This window comes from Dryas octopetala, chromosome 1 (assembly GCF_963921425.1).
Source record: "Dryas octopetala chromosome 1, drDryOcto1.1, whole genome shotgun sequence".
In the NCBI taxonomy this organism is placed as follows: Eukaryota; Viridiplantae; Streptophyta; class Magnoliopsida; order Rosales; family Rosaceae; genus Dryas; species Dryas octopetala.
Genome location: NC_141366.1, coordinates 28646742 through 28669610, shown reverse-complemented (window position 1 = coordinate 28669610; position 22869 = coordinate 28646742). Strand labels below are relative to the sequence as shown.

The following is a 22869-nucleotide window of genomic DNA, read 5'->3' as shown; positions in this document are numbered from 1 at the left end:
CGCAGAGTATGCAGGCCTAGAGCAACCTGATATCAATGAGAATGAAGATCCTATTCTTGGGGCAGCCAAAAAAGCAATTAAGAAGATATTTGTTGAGACTACTGGGACATCTAAGAATGGAGGGTCTACTACTGACACTTCTAAGAGGAAGAAGAACAATGCTAAGACATCTAGGAAGAAGAGAGGTCCCCAGATCGAAACATATGTTGTTGATTCTACAGATGAGAATGCTTCTGAAGATGAGTTGAGAAACCTGGATAGTTCATCTGGAGATGATGAGAGTGGGAGGCCTAAGAAGAAGCTCCCTAAATTTCATGTGTTCAACCCCAAAACAGATATGACAAATCCAATGTTTATGATAGGACAATTTTATGCATCCAAGAAAATGTTCAGAGAAGCAATAATAAGGTATGCAATCAACATTGGGAGAGAGATCAAAGTTAGAAAGAATGACTCAGTGAGGGTGATGGCAAAGTGTCAAGGAAAGTGTCCATGGAGCATCACTGCAAATAAGTTTGATGAGAGTGGTACTTTTTAGGTAAGAAAATTTGTGAATAAACACAAATGCTCAAGGCTATTAAAGAACAGAAATGCCATTGCTACGTGGTTATCCAATGAATATTTGAACAACTTTAGGACTGATCCTAAGTGGAATGCGAGGGCTTTTGAAGAGACTGTCAAACAAAACCATAAAGTGACTGTGTCTAGGGCTTCACTGTACATAGCAAGGAGGAAGGCTCTCAAGGATGTTGAAGGGACATATGCTAAGCAATATGGAAAACTTTGGGACTATTGTGTAGAATTGAGAAGGGTTAACCTAGAAAGCTCAGTATTTATAAAGACTGAAGATAATGGAGATGGAACACTTAGCTTTCATAGGTTGTATATTTGCTTGGCTGCTTGTATGAAGGGGTTTGTAGATGGGTGCAGGCCTATAATTGGACTAGATGGATGCCACATCAAAGGGCCACATCCAGGACAACTATTAACAGCAATCGGTATTGATGCTAATAATGGCTTGTACCCAGTTGCATGGGCAATGATGGAGGTTGAAAATAAAAGTTCATGGTTGTGGTTCTTGAAGCATTTGATTGAAGATGTGGGGATAGTGAATGGGTATGGGTGGTCTTTTATAATTGACAAGCAGAAGGGACTTGTCCCTGCACTTGAAGAGTTGTTGCCAAACTCTGAACATAGACATTGTGTGCGCCACTTCTACAATAACTTCAAGGTCACTAACAAATGGCTCACATTGAAGAACATGTTGTGGAATGCAGCTAGGGCCACTACTGTGGCTAAATTTGAACATGAGATGACACAAATTAAAGAGGTAGATGAGGATGCACTCTGGTTGGATAAGTTTTCACCAAGACATTGGAGTAGGTCACATTTTAGCACATGGCCAAAGTGTGACATACTGCTTAACAATTTATGTGAGTAATTCAATGCAGCTATCATCATTGCAAGAGACAAGCTCATTCTCACCATGCTAGAAAGGATTAGGATGTATGTTATGTGCAAAGAATGACAACAAGAAGGGAATTAGTGGGGAAATGGACAGAAGGTATTGGACTCAAGATATTGAAAATAATGGAGAAGAACACACTTGCTTCTTCCTGGTGCTCAGCCGCTTGGCATGGGGATGGGAAATATCAGGTCTATTGTCACCAAACTGGTGGGAATTATGCTGTGGACATTGATGTTAGAACTTGTAGCTGTAGAAAATGGGCTTAACTGAGATCCCTTGTCTACATGCATTATCTAGCATATTTTGGAGGGAGTTGGAGCCTATTGACTTTGTTGATGATTGCTACAAGAAAGAGGCATACATGGCAGCATATGAGCCATACATCAACCCAATGGCTGATGAGTCAGAGTGGCCAAAGACTGGACAAACTCCCATTTCTCCTTCAGTGTACCATAAACAGCCTGGAAGGCCAAAAAAGAATAGAACTAAGGAGGTTGATGAGGTACACACAACATATGAAAATGATCCAACCAAGTTAAGAAGGTTGTATATCAAGATAAAGTGTGGCAAGTGTGGTCAAGAAGGGCATAATATAAGGTCTTTCCAGAGAAGGAATAACCAAACTCAGGTATGATTTTGGTATGTTGAATAATTGCTATTTTGGTTGATGGTACTATTTCTGAATGGCTTTCATTCTTCAAATATTGAGAAATTCAACTCAAAGGCAGAGTGGAAGTTTAAACGTGGCTCTACCAACTAATAGGCCTTCTCAGGTATGTTTTTGGCATTTTGTTGAATTCATGCATACAAAGGCATGCAAAATGACCAGTATTTATTTTATGCATGCAGAGGACCATCCAAGCACAAGAAAGTCAAGGAATTAGTACTGCAGCACATGGCATTCAGCTCCAAGCTAGGAAGCCAAGCACATGCAAGACAAGCCAAAAAATACCCTGTAAGTACTACATGGCATTGGTACTTGAACTTTTTGCCTTGAATGTCATTACAAATAAATTAACACTCAAACATTTACTTAAATTACAGGTTAAAAGACCAAAATATGCCACTGGGAAGACCAATGCTACACAAAAGTCCAATGCTCAACATTCATCATCATCTCAACCTTAAAAACACCATTCTGCAGAATTATTATTTTGTGAATGTTGAAAACTAGACATCATTTTGAGACAGGGTGTGGTGTGGATTGTTGAAATTGGGGCATTTTGGAAAGTTTGATTTTGATTAATGGTGTTATTCACAAAATTGGTCGTTTTGTAACATCATCATTTTGGTACATTGAAATGGTTTACAGCTTAAGATTCACTTGAGATGAAATGGTTGTAATCTTGCTGATTTTGGTACAATTATTACTAAAGCTTTAATCTCAATTCCCTACTACTCTACCCACATTTGGGTTTTGTTTTTTTTTTTTTTCATGTACTTGTCTCAACGTTGTGGAAGTGCAGTATTTGTAAGCATGTAGCCACAATTTATTTATACCTTCTTAATTTTGTTCTAAATGATATTTGAAATGCAAATTGTATATTAGTCCTTTTATAAACATTATCCAATTAGCAAACATTATATATAGTGGCTTAACAGTTTGAAACTAGTAATGAAAGTTTAGATTTTCTTATTTTAATATTGTTTATAATAGTAGCAGTATTAAAAAAAAAAAAAAAAAACATTAAGGACTTTAAAAATCCCACTGTTGTAGTGGAATTTTTAGTTAGTATATTAATAGGCTTTTAGTGATTTTATAATAGTAAAGGAGACAACAAGTTTTAAAAATATCCAATTTGGCTTATTTGATTTTCTTCACGAAAGTAACAATCTATTTTCTGACTACCTTTTGAAAATTAAAGGAAATGGTGGGAAACAAGAAAAATGGAGATAAATTGGTCATTTGGGTCAAATGGGGTCTAAATAGACATAAATACCCCCATAAAAGTTAACTTCTGTTAAATGAGTGAATGAAAGTATAAATTTGTACCAACTTGATACACTTTGAAAAGTTCGTGGGCAAATTTGTCACATTTTGAAATTCGTGGACCACTTTGAGACACTAGTCAAAGTTCGAGGACTATTTTTGTATTTAACCCTAAAATATATAAGTGAAATGTCAAATTTGTCCCATAAAAATTAGTCATGTGAGTGACGCATGATCTATTTTTAACAAAATTCTTAACAAACTTGACGAATTGTACCATAATAACACAAACTCTAAATAAATATCGTTAATACAAATCCAAACTTGTGTCCTAATATTTAATTGACTCTAGAATATGTGTCTTTTTAATACCATTTTGCTCCCCCGACTATTACACTTGTATCAGTTTGCTCCCCAGACTTCTAATTTGGAAAATTAAGGACTCTGACTTTTTCAATTTTGCCAATTGAGGTTCTTTTGTCAATTTACACATTTTTTATCTAAATCTTTGAGGGCAAAATGGTCCCTTCCAATTAGATCTTATCATTTTTTCCTCATGCATCATTTTTCCTCTTTTATTTCTTGCTAAATTTTGCTTGATCATCTCGACATTTTAGATGAAAAATGTATAAATTGACGGAATAACCTTAATTGGTAAAATTGAAAAAATCAGGGTCCTTAATTTTCTAAATTAGAAGTCTGGGGAGCAAACTGATACATGTGTAATAGTCTGGGGAGCAAAATGACATTAATCCTTTTTTGAAAACCTTTGCCTAAAGATAAAGCCCAACCCAATCTCACACTCCGAACAGTTCTCTTTCTGAGGTTACAGTCTTTGGTCTTTACCTGCGTTTTCATTATCCCACTTCTCCTTCCCTCCCTCCTTTCTCTCTCTTCCCGACTTCCTCAACAGTCAACAGAACCCACTCCTTACCATTCCAACCTCGCTCCATTTGATTCCTTACGAAACTCAACTAACCCAAACTCCCTCTCTCTCTCTCTCTCTCTCTCTCTCTCTCTCTGTTCTCCAAGCCATGGATAACCTCCAAGCTAGCTACAGAGACGACGACGAAGAAGGCGAACAATCAAAACCCACCACCACCATCATCGCCACAATCTCCGAGGCCATTGAGGCGACGGAACCCACCAACGACGATCCCGATACCGAACCCATTAACCCACCATCCAACGACCCGCAGAATGACAACAAAACCGAAACCGAAGCCTCCGAAGATCTCTCCGAGTCCGTCAAGTCCCAAGAAAACGACAATGACAATGACAACGACAACGACGACGAAGACCCACCTCCCAAGAAGCAAAAGCAGCTCTCTTCCCTCACCCTCACCCTCACAACCGCCACCGCCCAACCCTCCTCGGACCCGGACCAAACCCCATTGCCCCAACCCATCCTCAACTTCAACGGTCCCCTCCTCCCAATGCCACCCACCGCCCCGAATTCGAAGAAATCCAAGAAGAAGAACAACAATGTGTGGGTCACCAAATCCACCCGCAAAGGGAAAAAGAAGACCAAGGTCAACAACAACCACAATACCCCCGGCGAGGACACCGTTTTGATCACTCCGGTGGCGCGGTTCCCGGACAAAACCGACGACACCCCGGACCTGAAAATCTGCCTGTCCAAGGTCTACAAGGCAGAGAAAGTTGAAGTGAGCGAGGACCGAATGAGCGCGGGTAGTACCAAAGGGTATAGAATGGTTAGGGCCACTAGAGGAGTTATAGAAGGTGCTTGGTACTTTGAAATAAGGGTGGTGAAGCTGGGGGACACTGGGCACACGCGGCTTGGCTGGTCCACTGAGAAAGGCGACCTGCAGGCGCCGGTTGGGTATGACTGTAACAGCTTCGGGTATAGGGACATTGATGGGAGTAAGGTGCATAAGGCTTTGAGGGAGAAGTATGGTGAGGAAGGGTATAAGGAAGGTGATGTTATTGGGTTTTATATAAATTTGCCGGATGGAGGGTTGTATGCGCCCAAACCGCCCCATTTGGTTTGGTATAAGGGGCAGCGGTATGCTTGTGCCCCCGACTCGAAGGAGGATCCTCCGAAAGTAGTGCCTGGTGAGTGGTTGTTTTATTGTGTAATGTTGATGTTGGATGTTTTCAAGTGTTCATTTTCAATGCATTTGTAGAGCATTGTGTTTCTTGCATTGACATGCTTATTTCATTGTATGGTTATGAATATGAATAAGCATGCACAATTCAATTACTATGACACTATTTTTCTGTTTTGACTGCTGTGGCACCATGAAGAAGTTGAATTGAACAGCTATTCAAGCAAGTCTTGTAGAGCCTGAAAGGAAAAGGACAATGCTTCCCGTTGAAGTCTTGATTTACATCTGTCTTGCACAATGAATTTCCTAGCATTATACCACATTTGTGATTTCTGTCATCATCCATATTTAAATTCAGGAGAACACATTAGCCAAGAGACTGGACTACAATTCTGAGTTAGTTTTACTTTTTGAGAGAGACAATAAAAGTTATAGAAAAGTTTGAAATGTGTAATTGTAAAGGTTTGAATTTATAGGTCCATGTGCTTGTGAAGAAGACAGAACAGAGAAATCTCAACATAATGGGAGAAACGTTCTTAGTGCATTTTGGCATCAGACCAGCCTTACAAAGGGGTAGAAATTAAAGGTCATATATCAGTATTTAGCCAAAATATTTATGAATCTTAATTTCTCGTCTCTCCTTGTTCCCCTTTCTTCGTTCAAGAATTGATAACATGGGTTAAAAACTAGTTATAAAGAATTCAAGTAAGTGGGAAAGTTTTTGAATGAGGAATTTGTACTGATGAATTCAAGAATTGACTATGCACATATGGGTTGATCTGCACTGCATTAGTTTACCCCTTTAGAGCTGCATCTTTTGTTTAGGGGATACATAGGCATTGAGGGAGTCCACAACATGTGAATTACAAGCCATGCAGACATTGACTTTTGGAATGTGATACCTAATTACAATCTGATTGGAATAGTGAAAAGATGTATTGTACTTTAATGAAACAATAAATTAAATCTTTGTGTGACACAGGAGATTGAATCTTTGTGTCAGGGCTGGCATAGTCTGACCCAAGCACACCTGGACCTGATCCAGGTAAATAAACATTATTTGACTTCAATTTCTACAATTTAATGACAGCCGAAAACTTTGTGCACAGTTGATTAATGGTTATGTCATGGTTGGAAAATTCTTCCTTCACCGAATTGCTGATTAATTGTTTCTTTTTCCCAAGATTAAAAGTAAAGATTTTGGGTGTGGTCTTCCCAACCAATTCCAGTACCAGTCCTACTTATTTTGTGTTAATCAACTCATTGCCATCCCTATTGCATGCAAAAGCATAATTGTGTTTGGATCTAAGCATACAACCTGTACATTTGATTTGGGAGCATCTTTGACTTAATGGTTTTATGATAGACTTAAAATGCTGTCTCTTCCACCAACTTGCTACTTGATTGTTTGTTCAGGGTTCTATGAGCATTTTGTTGAACTTCTGTTCAACTGCAAAAAAGTTTATATTCTCTTTTCTGTAAAGTTAAATCTCTATGTTAGAAGAGTAACCATTGGAGCGATTATTGATTTGTTGTGCAGGAAGTGAAATATCGTTTTTCAAAAATGGGGCATGTCAAGGGATTGCTTATAAGGATCTATATGGTGGTCGTTACTATCCTGCTGCTTCAATGTATACTCTTCCCCATCAACCAAATTGTGTTGTCAAGTTCAACTTTGGTCCTGATTTTGAATTCTTTCCAGAAGACTTTAACGGATGTCCAGTGCCCAGGCCCATGGTTGAAGTTCCTTATCACGGGTTTGAAAACCGAGTTGAAAATGGAGTGTCAAATGAGAAGAAACATTAGCCAGAAAGCAGCAGCACCTTTCAACCGTATTATTATGTGTTCTGTAGTTGCCCAAAAAAAAAAAAAAAACAAACAAACAAGAAAGAAAAAAATTGTTCGTGGATTTGGGAGATAGATATGAGTTTAGCATTCCTTTGTAATTTTACTTGCTGCTAAACTTATAACTGAAAATGAATTGATAAGCAGTGTAATCTTGACTTTAATCTGACACATTTTTGTTTGGAAATTTAATGAATTGCATAAGCCTGATAGTGTCCTGAATATTCTCATTGATATTTTAATCAATATCTATGGTTCTTTGCTTGTGCATATGCCTCAAGTAAGTTCGTTATAATTACAGTTCAAACTCGTCCCTTGTCTGTGGTTTAATTTTTTTCTTTGCTTTCTGTTTGATTTTTTTTTTTCAACTTTAACCATCCTTTTGCAGTACGTAGCATGCTCATTTCTGCCACTGATCTGAAATTGGGAACTGGTTAATGCTGACTGTTGAGCATTTTTGGTTGACAGGAGACGGAATCTTGAACATAGTTATATTTCCACTTCTGGTTCAGAACTGGAAGGTCATTAGTTTATGTGACCTTACTCCCCCCCCCCCCCCCCCCTCCTCTCTCTCTCTCTCTCTCACACACACACACCCCTAGACAGACATTCTTTAGATTCAGTCTTGCTGTGTTATAAGGAGCAATCTGCAACAATTGTATACTGCTGAAGTGTACGTACTCTTACTGTATTATAATAACCACAACTTTTAACGTCTTCTTATGCATCTTATGGATTCCTAAAGTAGTGTGTTGGTCATAAATTGAAAAGGGTATGTCAAAACAAGAATTCCTGCCTAAACTTTAATCCTTCACATATTGTGTTCATCCTTTATTATTTTAGATACTATCAGGGGTCATTTCTTTTGTAGCCAGCTTGTTTTCTAATTGGATATTTCCTCTTATGACAGGAGGTTTACATCTAATTGAGCACCGAGCTTAAAATTGGTCTTTTTTGTGGTCAGACTTTGAATTGGTAAACTTCAACTGTATTGTAGAGGCAACAGAAATGATTGATTAGTGTCAACGGGAAATATTGGTCAGTTCGGTCACATTGCTTTGGAATGAAAGTCTACTTTATTTTCTAGCTGCTTCTGATGTTAGGTAGGTTTAACGGCTTGCACTTTACCATTATAGGAATGCAATTCTCTCTCTTGATATAACCAGTTCCAAAGGGATATTGAGGGTTATGTCCAGAGGCAGAGTGTTTTGGGAATGTCATGGGGGCCACCTTGCATTTTTTATATCTATGCTAATCCTTTGACCACCACAAAAAAGTAATAAATAATAAATCTATGCATGTCTACGAGCTTTTTTATATTACATTATTATTATTTTCATATTCAAATTTTATGGTATTTTTTTCCTTTAAACTATAGGATTTTAAATATTCTGTCTTTTCTGAAACATTCGAGATATTAAAAATGAATGTAGAAGGAATTTGGAGATTTTGGATACAATAGGGATTCATCCCGACTTTTTTTGTGGTGGTTTTGTACAACTTGAATCTGCTATAAATCATGCATATTTAACATGTATAGATTATAGCCTAGAGGACTGTTTCATCTAAGTTGTGTTGTTGGATGAAAGTTGATTCATCTGTGACTGTTGTAGAATTTGGAGTGAGGCAAACAGTGTTTAATCAAGTTTTGTCAACTAAGTGGCTTTTGGGAGGGGGTAAAATATGGTTTTGGGTGATCTGAGCTATTTTCTCATTAGGTGATTTGTAAGAGGAACTTTTTTGCAGTTGGGGGTTTACTGGACATTTTATATTTAATTTTTTTGTGTGATGCTAAGATTTTGATTTCTGTTAGGGGTTGTATGAGCGTATTCTCTATTGGGGTTGTACGTATGTATTGAGAGTTATATAGTTGCTTTTGTTGGTCATTACGGAGGATGAAAGTTTGAGTTAGGTGAAGATTCTTTAGGCTGTTCTGGTACTTCTGGTGGGAAGGCTTTGGGTCAAGCCTCAATACAAGGCTCTCAAATGAAGAGGGCTGTTTTGGTACTTCTGGTGAGAAGGTTTTGGGTCAAGCCTCAATACAAGGCTCTCAAATGAAGAGGGCTGTTCTGATACTTCTGGTGAGAAAGTTTTTGCTAAAGCCAAAGGCTCTGAAATGAGGAGGCCTGTTCTGGTACTTCTGGTGAGAAAGTTTTTGGTAAAAAGTCTCACTAAAAGGCTCTCAAATGAGGTGTAGTTTATGTTGAAGGATTATTTTGGTGCTATATCAGAGGAATCCTAAGCTGTCATGTTTAACCTCAGAGTGGTTCAAGGTAGGGGGAGGGAGTCATATATTTTCCCCCTACTTATTTTTCCCTATGTATAGAGAAGGTTTTTCGGAATGCTGAAAAGAGCTGAGGCTAGAAAGGGGAGATACGAAGGGTTCCAGCTGCAAGAGGATACCCACCAGTAAGTCATCTTTTCTTTGTTGATTGAAGCATCCTATTACTCCATGATTACTTTGGATGCTTGTCAAAAGCTTAAGGAGGTGTTTGGAATTTTTGAGAGAGCTACTAGACCTTCTAAACAGGAAAAAAAAATAAAAATAGAGAGAGATACTAGACACAAAATTAGTTCGATGTCATGAAAAATATTTGAGACTTAGCATTTGAGCACGTAGAGATAAAAGGAGCCTTTTTGAACATATTAAGGAGAAGTTATGGAAAGAAAACTAAAAGCAGGTAAAGATATTTTAATTAAGGTTGTTATAATGGAAGCTGTTTTAAGCTTCCGGTCAGCTGTAGGGAGTTGGAATCCATGGTGGCTAACGGTTGGGTCTCCACCTTCACCAGATTTTGTTTTATTATTTTCTTAAAGGTTTGGGGGGAAATGAAATTTAAAGTTTTTCATTTGTGAGGAGAGATGACAAAGAATTCAATATCAGATGTAATATGGATCATTAAATGTGTGTCATAGTTTGTGTCAAAAATTGTGCCCCTTGAACTTGACCTATGTATATATACTTCTTTTATTTAAGGGAAATGATCAAACTCTTGCCGTGTATGTGAGGGATGCTGTACCAAATGATCTCACTGTTGTTATTTTTATGTTGCTTTTCTCCATTGGGGCATAGAAAAAATTATTGTAAACCATACTAGTGCAAGGCTATTATTATTTTTTCTTTGATCAGTCTTGTGTTTTATACTTGTTTCATACATGATATTGCTATTTTTCTGGTGGTGTTGTGTTCACGCAGGAGAAGCATCTATGCCACTATCGGAGGGTTTGCAGGGGGGTGACAGACTATTATGAAATGTCAATATATCAGGACCCATGTTTACAACTGAAGCTTCATACTTAAAAGTCTCTTCATTTGCTTTATTATTATTTTCTGGAAATTTGTCTATCCCGAAAATCTGAAATGTTCAACTCTCTAATTGGCACTTTGCAAGTCCCAAGTATCCATGTGAATACAATAGCTTTTGCACTTCTACATAACACAACAATTAAGAAAAACTAATGGTATGATACAGTTTATTATTCTGCTTCTGCATGCCACACATTTCTATTGCAATTCTGATAAGAAAATTGTTACTATTCCTGTTATGTTATTGTATTAAAGTACTGCTGCGCAGTGTCCCTCATACTTATATATTATGCTTCCTTCTTACATCTCTCTCTCTCTCTCTCTCTCTCTCTCTCTCTCTCTCTCTCTCTCTCTCATGCACACAACTAGTCGTTCTGCACCATATCAGAATGCTGAATAATGCAAGAAAATTACATGGTTGATGAAAGGTTTTGCTGAAACAAAAAAAAAAAAAAAACAACCCTAGAATAGTGTTTCTGTTGCAGCTTCTATTGCAGTGGAGAGTTGAGACCCTCTTGAGAAGACAATGGATGGAGAGGGTAATGCCTCTTGGAAGAGAAAGAGCCTTCTTTCCTGAAAGAAGGCCGCTTCTTGAGATGCTTCAGAGCGTGCTTGGTGTAATATGTTCGGAAATAAGGCGAAGCTCTCTCTTTGAACTTGAGGATGATGAAGAAGATGATTCTGAAAGAAACAAGAATGGCTACAACAGCAGCCAAATCCCACCACTTTGAATACTCCAGTTTAATACCAAGCATAGTTGTGAGGATATCCTCCCCTTTCAGCTTTGGGCCACTGGGATCAACAGGGTCAAATTCGCGGCCAATCATTGAGTTCTTGTACTCTCCCTGCATTTTCCAGTACACCACAATGGTAAGTTCAAGTTGTTAAAAGTGATTCTCTCTACCTCATTATCAATCTTCTGACTGAAATATGTAATTGAGTCATACCTCCAATGCCCATGCACCATAATTCAGGTATGAAATCGGATAGCGCCAAACAGGTTTGGGAAGGTCACGCGTCAAGCGGAAGAATCCGGAGGTCATCATCATGATTCCCTAAATAAACATGGTAATAAATGAAAAATATAACCTTGAATAAACTTACATAATTGGAAATGTTCTCTTGCTAGATATGTGACATGTAATGTTTCTGGACTATTATTAACTTTATCAATGATTCAGGTTGATAGTATATGAATATGGAAAACGAGAAGCTATATGCATTTTGTTCTTACTAAGTATCCTGCTCCAATTATTACTCCCATTAAGTAGTTGGGAACAAGGGAAGCTATAATCATCATGGAGCTCTCTACTGCTGCAATGGCGCTAACAAGATCAAGGCACATGAATACAAAATCAGAAAATTGAGACTGAGATTCCACCATGTAGTAAACTATACTCGCGGTTGCAATCGACATCACAGCCAAGAATGGGAAGGAAGAGAGGAAATTTGACAGAATAAACACAGCAACCCCATAATGCCCATTCAGCCTTTCTCTATGAAAAACCTGTTTAAAGAACAAAAACAGGACATGGAAACTTTCAACCTACTTTCTTGTTGAAAAATTAATTTTCATGGGGACATTTTAAAAATGAGTCAAAATTTGGGATCTTTAAAGACATTTAGTTGTGTTTTGAGAGTTATAGAAATATAATCATCGAGTATTGGTTGAATCTCCCTCGGGTAGAGCTCATATTGGGTAGTGCTCGAACCTTGTACCTTGTTAAGCAGTGTTTGAGGGGATTTGACTATTTGAGCACCACTCTATAATTATATTTTTAAGACTCTAAAAACACTAGAAATCTCTAATGAAAGCAAACAAAAGGGCAAAAAGAAATTAATCACTTTTTAATTACCTTCATTTCTTCAAGGAAGGATGGGAAGCCTCCTATGGACATGAAGGTCATGAAACCAGACACAAATGCACCGCAGGCCCCTCGTGCCAATATAGAAGTGTAACTTGTTCCAACATCATAGAATATGGTGCCCACGCAGATAGATAATAGAACATAGATGATAATTCTTACCCAGTAATACCCCATGTCCCTACACATGTTCAAGAAAGATCTCTGTGTTAATATTGAGAGTTGCTTCCACCATCTTGCTTGGCTCCCACGCATTTCTTCTATGCCCAGTCCTTCCTGCATATCAGTTTTTGACATTTTTGTTAATAAAAAATTTACACAAAATTGATTTTCTCTTATGGTGTGTTTGGATAGAGAAAAAAAACTTGAAATTTAAACAAAACTCAGCATTTAAAAAATTACATGCTCTAATTTCCTTGTTTGGGTCTATAATTATAGAATTTTGTAAATTCTATGTGGAAAAAAACTTGGGATTTGAAGGTTGTAAATTCCAAGTTTAAATTCCACCTAAATTGGTGTCATTTTCAAAATTTCAATTTTTATAAAAAAAAAAAAAAAGTCGTGTCCACCCATCACCTTGCTAATTAATTACAATACCACACCACTACCACCATGCCACCGTTACCACCACCACCACCGTCACCACCACTGCCACCGCCATCGCCACCACCACCGCCACCGCCACCTCCGCCGCCACCATCACCACCACAACCATCGACACCACCTATGCCGCCACCACCACCTCTGCCATCACTACGACCGCCACCACCACCTCTGCCATCACTACGACCGCCACCGTCACCACCACCACCACCACCACCACCATCGACACTGCCACCACCACTACCACCGCCCGCTGCCACCACCACAGCCGCCACTACTGCCGCCACCGTCGCCGCCACTGACACCGCCACCGCCACCACCACCACCACCACCACCATCGACACTGATATTGCCGTCGCCGCCACCGCCTCCATCACCAATGCCATCACCACCACCATCGCCGCCGCCGTCGCCGTCGCCACCACCACCGCCAATGTCGCAGTTGCCACCACCTCCAATACCCCAAATTTTTGCCACCACCATTTCTCCCACCGCTCGTGGGCCATCACCCCTACTACCATCGTCAACTCACCACAAGCATCATTTTTATTGTTGCCACCATCACCATCACCATCACTCTTTTATAAACCTACTATAAATTTCGTATTTAAATTCTATTATGATTACATTTATCCAAACAAGAGAATTTACAAATTCTAGAATTTTAAATCACGTCATTTTTAATTCCGTCATTTGTGAATTCCTTAGTAGTTTTAAACTACTTCATCCAAACGCACCATTATACTTGTCAAACCTTTGGGGTGGGTTGGAAGAGTATGACACTTGTAACACAATTTTTAAGTGACACAACATATCAACATATCACATTTTTTTAATGCAAAAAAAAAAAAAAAAAACACAAAAGTCACATGTAAAATTGGAAGCCTAAATTATGGTTTACCATGGACGAGAGTTCTCGAATCCTGGCTCTTGTCATTGTTACATACTCAGAACATCTGTACTTATCTACAAGCACTGCTTTGATCTCTGCTGCTGCAAAGTTCAGTAAAGGATCTGACGATTTTGAGATTTGCTGTATTTAGAAAACCAAGAAAATCAAAGTGTCTATTATGATGGTAGACATGCATATTTGACACAAAAATGTGAATTGAGTTTGATAAATAAATTTGAGACCACATAATATCATAGAACAAAACATACACGAATTCTGTGAGAGCCATTCATTGTGACTCTGTCGAAGTCTGAATTAATGCAACGAAGAAAGTGATCAGAAGGGTTTCTTCGACTTGGACATGGAACTCCTGCTTTTGCAAAGAACTGTCAAATTTAAAAAATTTATAAGATTAGGAATGAGAGATTAATTAAAACTATAATTAATACTCATGACAAATCTATAGCTAATCTTGAAATCCTCTAAAAATTTCAATCTTTTAGACTTCACATTAGTAAATTTGTGCATGTTAATTAGAATTGTGTGGCTAGATTTAAATTAAAACATAAATTGAATCTTGATATGATGGTTTCAGCAGTAGTAGTGCTGTTGTACCTCTATGGCCTTATTTGCTTGTCCAAAATAAACTGTCTGGCCACCAGAAAGCAGAACAAGATCATCAAAGAGAGCAAAGACTTCACTACTTGGCTGATGAATGGAAGAGATAACAGTTCTGCCATCATGAGCAATGTATCTGAGAGTTTGAACAACAAAGAAAGCTGAGGCACTGTCAAGGCCACTGGTAGGCTCATCTAGGAACAAAAGTTGGGGCTTTATCAGAATTTCAAGTGCAATGCTCAGTCTCTTCTTCTCCCCACCACTTATACCCCTCAAATGCCAGTTCCCTATAAGCCTCTCAGCACAATCTTGCAAACCCATTTCTGTAATTGTTGCATCTACAATGTCATTGACCTCTTCTGTGGTCAAACTAGTTGGAAGCCTCAAATGGGCTGAGTAAGTTATGGTTTCTCTTACTGTTAGAGTTCCCAACAGTGTGTTCTCTTGGGTCACATAAGCCTGAAATTTTCAAAGTGAGGGGTATTTTTGAGAATAAAATGGTATTAGTGTTGCTACTTGCTAGTTGCCACAGAGGGACATTATGCACATTAAATGTTGTACCTTCAGATATTTCTAAGCATTCAAATTTATGGGCCCATGGGGCTATTTGCAAAAAAAAAAAAAAAAAAAAATAAATATATATATATATATATGAAATTACTTACAGCAACACCATAGTCTAGTTTTCTCTTCTTTCCATTAAGAAGAACATTTCCAGTCATTACAATGTTTCGTGAAAGTCTACCTGCAAAAGAGCAAATTTCAACTTATAAGATTTAGCAATTTAGATATATATTATTTTTTATTTTTTGGAAGGAAATGTTTTTTTGGTTACAAGGGATGCTAAAGTTACAAATCTCTCAAGACAACATTTGTTAAGAGAGCAATTACAGGCTTTTATGAATTCCAATTCTATGGTTGAACCCGCACTTCCTCAGTGGGTCCTGTAGTTATGAATATATATTGACTAGAATTGGCAAAATTTCAGACATGATCAAGCTATCTCTCGAGAGGTGTGATAGAATTGGCCTAAACCCCTATGGCATCTCTCTCTCTCTCTCTCTCTCTCTCTCTCTCTCTCTCTCTCTCTCTCTCTCTCTCTCTCTCTGTTCAAGGTTTATTTATTTATTTTTGGGCCAGTTCTCTTCGAGGTTTATTAATGCAACAGATGGACAGGCAGAGCAGTCAATTAAAGTTGAGGGGGGGGTCAAGAGATGGTAGAGTGGTAGATAGGATGCTTAATTTTTAAATGCCAATATCCGATGTTTTTCGTTGATCAGTCAATTTCCAACAACCAACCCCCCCCAAAATCAGCCCATACTACAACAACTCCATGTATCCATATTGGGTGTGTCAGTTCCCTGTAAAGCTTTGATTTACTTAAATAAAACACTAGCTGTCCCATAATTAATTAGGTTGATACATAAAAATTGTAAATTGCATATTATTACCCCATAATAAAAAAATAAGTAGCTTCTGCTTCCTTCTGTTCACAACAAGATTAAAAGCAAAAAAGAAGATAAAGCAAAAGCATATACATACATACAAATGTATCTTTCTTGAAAACTTGCTAAGCAGATGGAAGATTGTGCTTAATTTATTGATTACAACAACTTAATCACATTAAGAAACTTTGCAACGTACAACTTATTAAATTCTCAAAATTTACATATACACAAAACACAAAGAAGAGCACTTTTCTTCAATCAATAAGAATCAAGAAGTGCATGTTGATCTTAGTTTTTCTATAACTAAACTTGTGCATCATATAAGAGAGAGAGAGAGAGAGAGAGAGAGAGAGAGAGAGAGAGAGAGAGAGAGAGGGTGACTGGCCTGCTAAAGAATCAAGAAGTGTTGATTTTCCAGAGCCAGAAGGACCCATGATGGCCATGATCCTACCAGGCTCAGCATACCCACTGAGGCCATCAAGCAGTCTTCTGGTGTGTCCTCCATTGCCAAAGTTTGGAAGCATTACACTCAGATCTTCCCACACCAAATACATCATGCCCAGCACCTCAACGCCATGATCATCATCTCTTCCCACACCATTATTATTATGTTCCTCTATCGCCATAGCATGCATGTATATCCAACCAGTATTCTACAGTACAAGGATCGAAGATTATTCGCAGAGAAAAGGGAGTTATATATATTTATATTCAGAAACTTATAGAGAAGAGAACATATATGCAAGGAATTAAAAACGTGGTCCTTTCGGAATTATTTTGTAGTTAGTTTGGTACACACCCGTGAATGAGTTAGTATGGGAAGTAATTACGCAGTAAGTGTGCTCACCAAACTAACTAGCCACCATTAAGATCACTTTCATATAAATGGAGATGCTTGTCAACAAATTTATAGTGAGACGATTTTTAAATACAACAATGTTTGGCTCTTTGCATGCATATAATTAAGGAGTCATTTTTTTACAAGCCAATCATAATTTAACGTACTGATTGACTTATAAGGAATTAAGTTTGTCATCAAGACCAATAATACAAATAATGCATGCATAGTACGTTTTTTGGGGAAAACCTTAATTAATAATATCACAATTTGTGAGACATATATGTTAACATGAAATTTGTAACACATAACATATATGAAATTTTATGGTACCTAGTAAATTAGTTCTTTTAAAACGTTTCATGATTTCATCTATTAATATATTATGTACAGTGCAAGGTTTTTTATTTTATTTTAGACTCTTATATAAGTAATATATTAGTTACAATAATACTTTAGGTCTATTGAGTTTAGGTACTAAATCACAATGTTTTTTTTATTTATTTAAATATTAAATTAAATTTTATTTCATTTCAGATTAGGTATCAACTTTTTAGTTTAAGTACAAAGTGGACAGGCTCGATCAAGTGCGGACATTCACACCTGAATAAAATTCACCAAGTGGATGACATGCAAGACATTCATTTGAGGCTAAAAACCTTGTCTGGCGTTCGAACACCCATCAAATGAAACTTCGGGGCATTCTAATGCTAACGCAATATTTTTATCGAATTATGACTACATGAAATCACATAAATGTGACTGCATGAAAACCACACATATTTGACTGCATTACAGTCATAACTTAATTCTTACGCGGTCACAACTTAATTCTTTGTTATTTGTTAATAATTGATTTACAATGTAGTTTATGTTGGATGTATGCCCTAAAAGTCAATTTATTATTAAAGTTTTAAGAATTAATTAAATAAATAGCAAATTACACGCATGTACCTTAGGTTAACACATTTTTTCAAGTTGGTACGTACCCCATTTAAAGAAAAAAATAATTGCACAGACGTGCCTCAACTATCATTTGAGAGACCATTAACTGCCTACATGGCACACTGACATGGCTTTAGAAAATAGCCATATAGACAAAAAAAAATAGCCATATTTCCCTCTAGGATTACTAGTGGTGCACGGAGTGCGCCCTCAATTGGGGCCCTAATATCCTCACTCGCCTTTGCATTTCGATCTGGATTTGAACCATGTTCTTCAGTTTCTACTCGAGTCTCACGAGGTCTTCGGACTGAATCAATCCAAGGGTGGATTGAAGGGGCGCCAGCGGTGTCGCAACCTGTAACATTTAAAACCCAAGCCTATATAACCCTCAATCCCTTCGTTTCTGACTTTTGCACTTCAATTCTCTCATTTCTCTCACCCACAACTCGTTTTCTCTCCCGCAAACACCATTTCACTCACTCACTCTTAGATTAATCCTCTTCCTACTTTAAGGATTGCAGTAGTGTTGTGGATTTGGTTCCCAAATCCTGTGGTAAGGTTTCCTGATCTTGGACTAAATTTGTTAATTTGATTAAGGTTCTAGTTTTAATTAGTCGTTAATTGGTCCTTGGTAGAAGTTAACTAAGGAGTAATCCAGTTTCCCAATTAACGAACCTGGTGAAGTAAGAAGAGCTGTAAGTTGGATTTATACTTGTGGGCATCAAGCTGAGCAAAGGATTCCAGGTAGGGGGAAACTCACACCCTACTAAAGACCCTTTTTACTGCATGTATTATGCTAGTAGATATTGATGCATGATAAATCTGCATTGTTTATGATTGCCATATGTGGCGTGTTTTTGTACGTTATTGTGATATTTGAATTGTTAGGATGACCAGATAGTAAGAGGTCACAACAGTGTTAACCTAGGGTTTCAATCCCCTAAACCTCCGGAGGCGTTATGCAGTTAGACTGGTAGATGTCAATTCTTGGCTTCCAGTCTAAAGTTGTTATAACCAAGAATGGATATATACTCTCGCTACCAATTCAGTTTTTACTGATTAACCCAGGTTGGGTGGTTGTTGTCTATAGTGAGTTTGGTCATCATGTAAGATATTAGGAAGCTTCCGAAATGTTTTGTAACATGTGTGTGAGCATACAACTGGTTTCCAATAACTAATTCTGATTCTCTGGTTGTGCATTGTGCTTACTTCTAATGTATTTCATTGGCTATTAAATAGTAAATATGTTTGTTATTATTTTAAAACCTAGACAGGGTCCCCTGAGAGGAAGATATGAACATATATGATGCTTACCCCCTACTGTGCTCTCTAAGTGCAGATCGCGTTCCGGTTGACGACTTGGATTGAGGGTGCGGTCTAGTTCCTTGTCAACTTCACTACTTTATCTGGTTTAGATCCTTTATATGGGCAGTTCGATCAAGGTCAATGCCGATATGTTTGCTATCTATTAGCTTCTGAACTATCCTTTCGGGTTGTTTTGTAAATTAATAACATCTATCTACGAGTTGGTTACTTATGTAAATTATTAAACATTTATCTTTGTATGTTTCTCAAGGTTACTTTTGGTCTTATCTGTAATCTTGGTAGGTTGGTTTAAATATAAATGTTATATTATTACTGGCAATATAACTCGATCTGATCCAACTTATTTATTTAAATTCAAAGAGCTTAACCTATGTTGAGAATATTGGGGGATATGATACTCGAGGTATGGGTATTGTAGCCTTGAGTGTTCCTAAGGTAGAAGCCACTGTGACTTTCCTGGGTTTTGGGGTGTCACAGAAAAATGGTATTAGAGCAGTTTTGTCTTAAAAATTGTTTTAAAGTGATTTTATTATACCAATCCAGAGTCTTTTGAGAGTTGTCCTTTTGAACTTCTTATTCAAAATATCTCTTTAGTTCATTCTTTCGAATTTGATGTATATTCAACAGTTGATTCATATATATATATATATATTTTTTTTCTTTTTTTTTTTTGTTAAGAGTTGATTCATATTCTGTCATTTCGAAAATTTTGTTCTACTTCAGAATAGTACGTTGTTGAGTCCTGCCCATTGTTTCTTTCAGTTTGTTGACAAGATGTCGCCCAAACAAGTCAACCGAACACAACACAACTAGAATCAGCTCTATTCTCAACAATTTGTTGAGATGTTTAAGATCTTTTTAGCTAATCAGGCCGGTGAACAACTAACGGCTAAAGAGCACAAGGAGAAGCGCCATGGTCACTTTTTTTATCGTTTTCTTAAGAGTCAACTGCTGAAGTTTTATGGCAGTGTTGAAGCTGATCTGACTAAGGCTGAATTTTGGATCCAGAATGTTAAGAAGAAGTTGGATTCAATCAATTCCCCACCTGAGTATCGAGTTTGGTTGGCTACTCATGTCTTAGAAGGGGAAGTGGACTGTTGGTGGAGAACCATATGCGACCAAGTGGAGGATGTTCTTGTTATTACTTGGGAACAGTTTAAGGAACACTTTATGATCGTTATTTTCCTCCGGAACTATAATAAAGTAAGTTGGGTGAATTTATGATTTTGGAGCAGGGTAATTACATGACTGTTGTTGAGTGCGTGAATAAATTCACTGAACTTGGACGATTTGCTAAGGCAATTGTGAAGGATGAAAAGACGAAGGCTGTGAGGTTCTTCCAAGGCCTTAAGTTTAGAATTAGAAAGTTTATTGTTGGTCATGGTACTAAGATCTATAAGGAAATTGTTGAGTTTGCTTATGCGATTGAACATGAGTATCTGAACCATTTGAAGAAACAGTACTCAACTGGAAAGCCTGGTGAGAGGAAGAGAAAGTCTAACCAGAGGAAAGACTCATCCTCTAGGAGTGGTTCCAAGAAGAGGACTGGACCAATTGTTTGTTTTTGTTGTGGAGGAGAAGGACACTTCAAGAATTAATGCCCATATATGGGAGCTACTGGTCAACCTACGTTTCCACAAAAGTGAACTGGACCGATTGTCTGCTTTGGTTGCGGAGAAGAGGAACATTTCAGTAATCAAGGCCCTAAGAGAGGAGCCACTGGACAATTTGTGACTCCACAAAAACAGCAAGCATCGTCTACACGACCTCAGGAACAACAACAAATGTCTCAACAAGCTAGTCAGGGAGGTCAGAGTGGAGGACGATCCCAGCAAGCGAGAGGTGGTGGAAGATTTTTTGCTGCAAGTGGAAGCAAAGAGAATGCCACACTTGACAGCACGATTTTTTTATTCAATACTGAAGTTAAGATATTGTTTGATACTTGTTTACTAGAACTTTAGGATTAACCTCTGAACTTTTGGAGAAACCTCTAGAATTGAGTGTTCCCGTAGGATCATGAATCATTATAGATAGAGTTTATAGAGCTTCTCAGTTGATAGTGCATATGTCACACCCCGAACCCCGAGTATGCAACAGAGGCACTTACCTTGAATGCCCCAAAAGATTAATACCACTAAATCAAGTATTAATCTCTCAAGATACTCAAGGCGGGTTAACCCTTTTGGGTTTAGTACGGGTTGGATCAAAGATAATAAATTGCCGAAAACATGTTAAGTAAAAATAAAACTTCTTTATAAAACCAACCCCCAAGGTTACGATAGTTTATTGCAACCTTGAAAGATTAGATAAATTCTAAATACACAGCAAGCATAAAATAAAGATTTCAAAACTACGCAAACGTATAATCAAAGTAAATAACTCAAAACCATCTCCAATTAATGGAGAAGAATTCAACAAAATATACTCGACACGAGATATCAATTAAATAACAACACCAATTGAATGCAGGAAGTTGACAAGTCTTAAAATGCTGCTTTGCTCGATCCTCGTCCAAGTTCGTCTCTTTACCATGCTTGTACCTATAAAAACATCCAATAAACAAGGAACACAAAAACAATGTAGGGATAAGCATCTCATACAATCATAGCTTCCCCTCAAGGACCCTGGCTAGTTTGAAAACCACAAAATCTTTCCCAGTGAATTAAAACCGTAGGGTAAATCTTTTTCCATTGGATTCTTAAATCGTCCAAAACAAGTTCTTCAAACATTTCCTTTAAAATCATTTTCAAAACATTTATGACTCGGCTGTACAGCAATATGATTATAAACATGCAATTTCATAACAAATCATTCATACCTGATGGTCAATACACGTTATGTATGACTATGGCCAGCTATTAAAAGAAATAGCATCCATAGTGAGAGTGCCACCTAATCAATCATGCATGGGTCTTCGTTTCGCACAAACCCACGTAACCACGTATTAACTTGGTAGAGTTCTATTAGCAGCTTAAGCTTTGCTCAAGTCATCTCCTTGTGAAGGACCCAAGATGAGTAACCGTCAGTAGGTTCCCATATCCAGCTTGTTGAAGTACAAGTAGCTTGTTTTTCCAGAGAATGTAGTCGTACCCAGTGGAGAAAAACCAGTGTAGTCCTTATCTAATTTTGCCAAGCATATTTCTTCTACATGATCAAAGAGTTTGTTTTGTTTGACTTTCTATCTTGCTAGTAACTAGCTTTCCTCTTCATTCACTTCCATCTTGAGCTTTGTGACATAGACAACAACACTAAAATGTGTGATGTCATTTTACAAGTAAAAGTATACACCATTCAGCCTCACTGATTCGCCACATAAACCCATGTCAAATTGATTCCACATCTTTAAATTAAGTTTTTCTTTTTATAAAGCAAGTATTATTTTGTTTTCTCGAGAGATAGAATTTGATTTTCTATCAATCACAACTAGAAAAAGTAAATAAAGATCTGCAATAATAACTACTCTCCTGTCCTAACGTTTGCCAGTTGAGCAGAAAAAAAAAAACAAAAACAAAAAATAGACAGAAGGAGATATTAAGCTTTGTACAAATGGGTTGTGTCCTAACGGTGGTAGTAGAGTGTTTTTAAATTTTCTTAATTTATGTCTCTTCAGGTCCTAATGGTAGTTGCTAGTTAGCAGAACAAAAAATACAAACGCAGGTAACAAAACAACAATAGAAAAAGAATCCTCGTTCAGCTCTCCCAGAATTCTTACAAA

General features: G+C 37.5%; 2 protein-coding genes and 1 long non-coding RNA gene across 4 annotated transcripts; 2 read left to right on the top strand and 1 right to left on the bottom strand.

The window, feature by feature from the left end:
- Positions 1 to 4244: 4244 nt before the first annotated feature.
- TRO (histone H3K4 methyltransferase TRAUCO) lies at positions 4245 to 7534 on the top strand. Of its 2 annotated transcripts, XR_015123577.1 has the most exons (3): positions 4245 to 5474; positions 6450 to 6512; positions 7008 to 7144. XR_015123577.1 is itself a non-coding variant. In XM_086252475.1 (2 exons), the coding sequence occupies exons 1-2, from the start codon at positions 4433 to 4435 to the stop codon at positions 7271 to 7273; spliced, it is 1308 nt and encodes a 435-aa protein (XP_086108601.1). In that variant the 5' UTR covers positions 4245 to 4432; the 3' UTR covers positions 7274 to 7534. The 2 variants fall into 2 exon arrangements, 1 of the variants encoding a protein (XP_086108601.1); XM_086252475.1 differs by lacking the exon at positions 6450 to 6512 and having other exon boundaries at positions 7008 to 7534.
- Positions 7535 to 11060: 3526 nt separating this feature from the next.
- On the bottom strand, positions 11061 to 15338 carry LOC147299544 (ABC transporter G family member 15-like). Its single transcript, XM_086240936.1, has 8 exons — positions 15263 to 15338; positions 14595 to 15056; positions 14249 to 14365; positions 13989 to 14120; positions 12476 to 12760; positions 11854 to 12126; positions 11567 to 11674; positions 11061 to 11464 (listed from the first exon to the last, which is right to left on the bottom strand). The coding sequence occupies exons 1-8, from the start codon at positions 15317 to 15319 to the stop codon at positions 11108 to 11110; spliced, it is 1791 nt and encodes a 596-aa protein (XP_086097062.1). The 5' UTR covers positions 15320 to 15338; the 3' UTR covers positions 11061 to 11107.
- On the top strand, positions 11360 to 11940 carry LOC147299545 (uncharacterized). Its single transcript, XR_015121802.1, has 3 exons — positions 11360 to 11489; positions 11594 to 11687; positions 11801 to 11940. It is a non-coding gene; the product is annotated as an uncharacterized LOC147299545 (long non-coding RNA).
- Positions 15339 to 22869: the final 7531 nt, after the last annotated feature.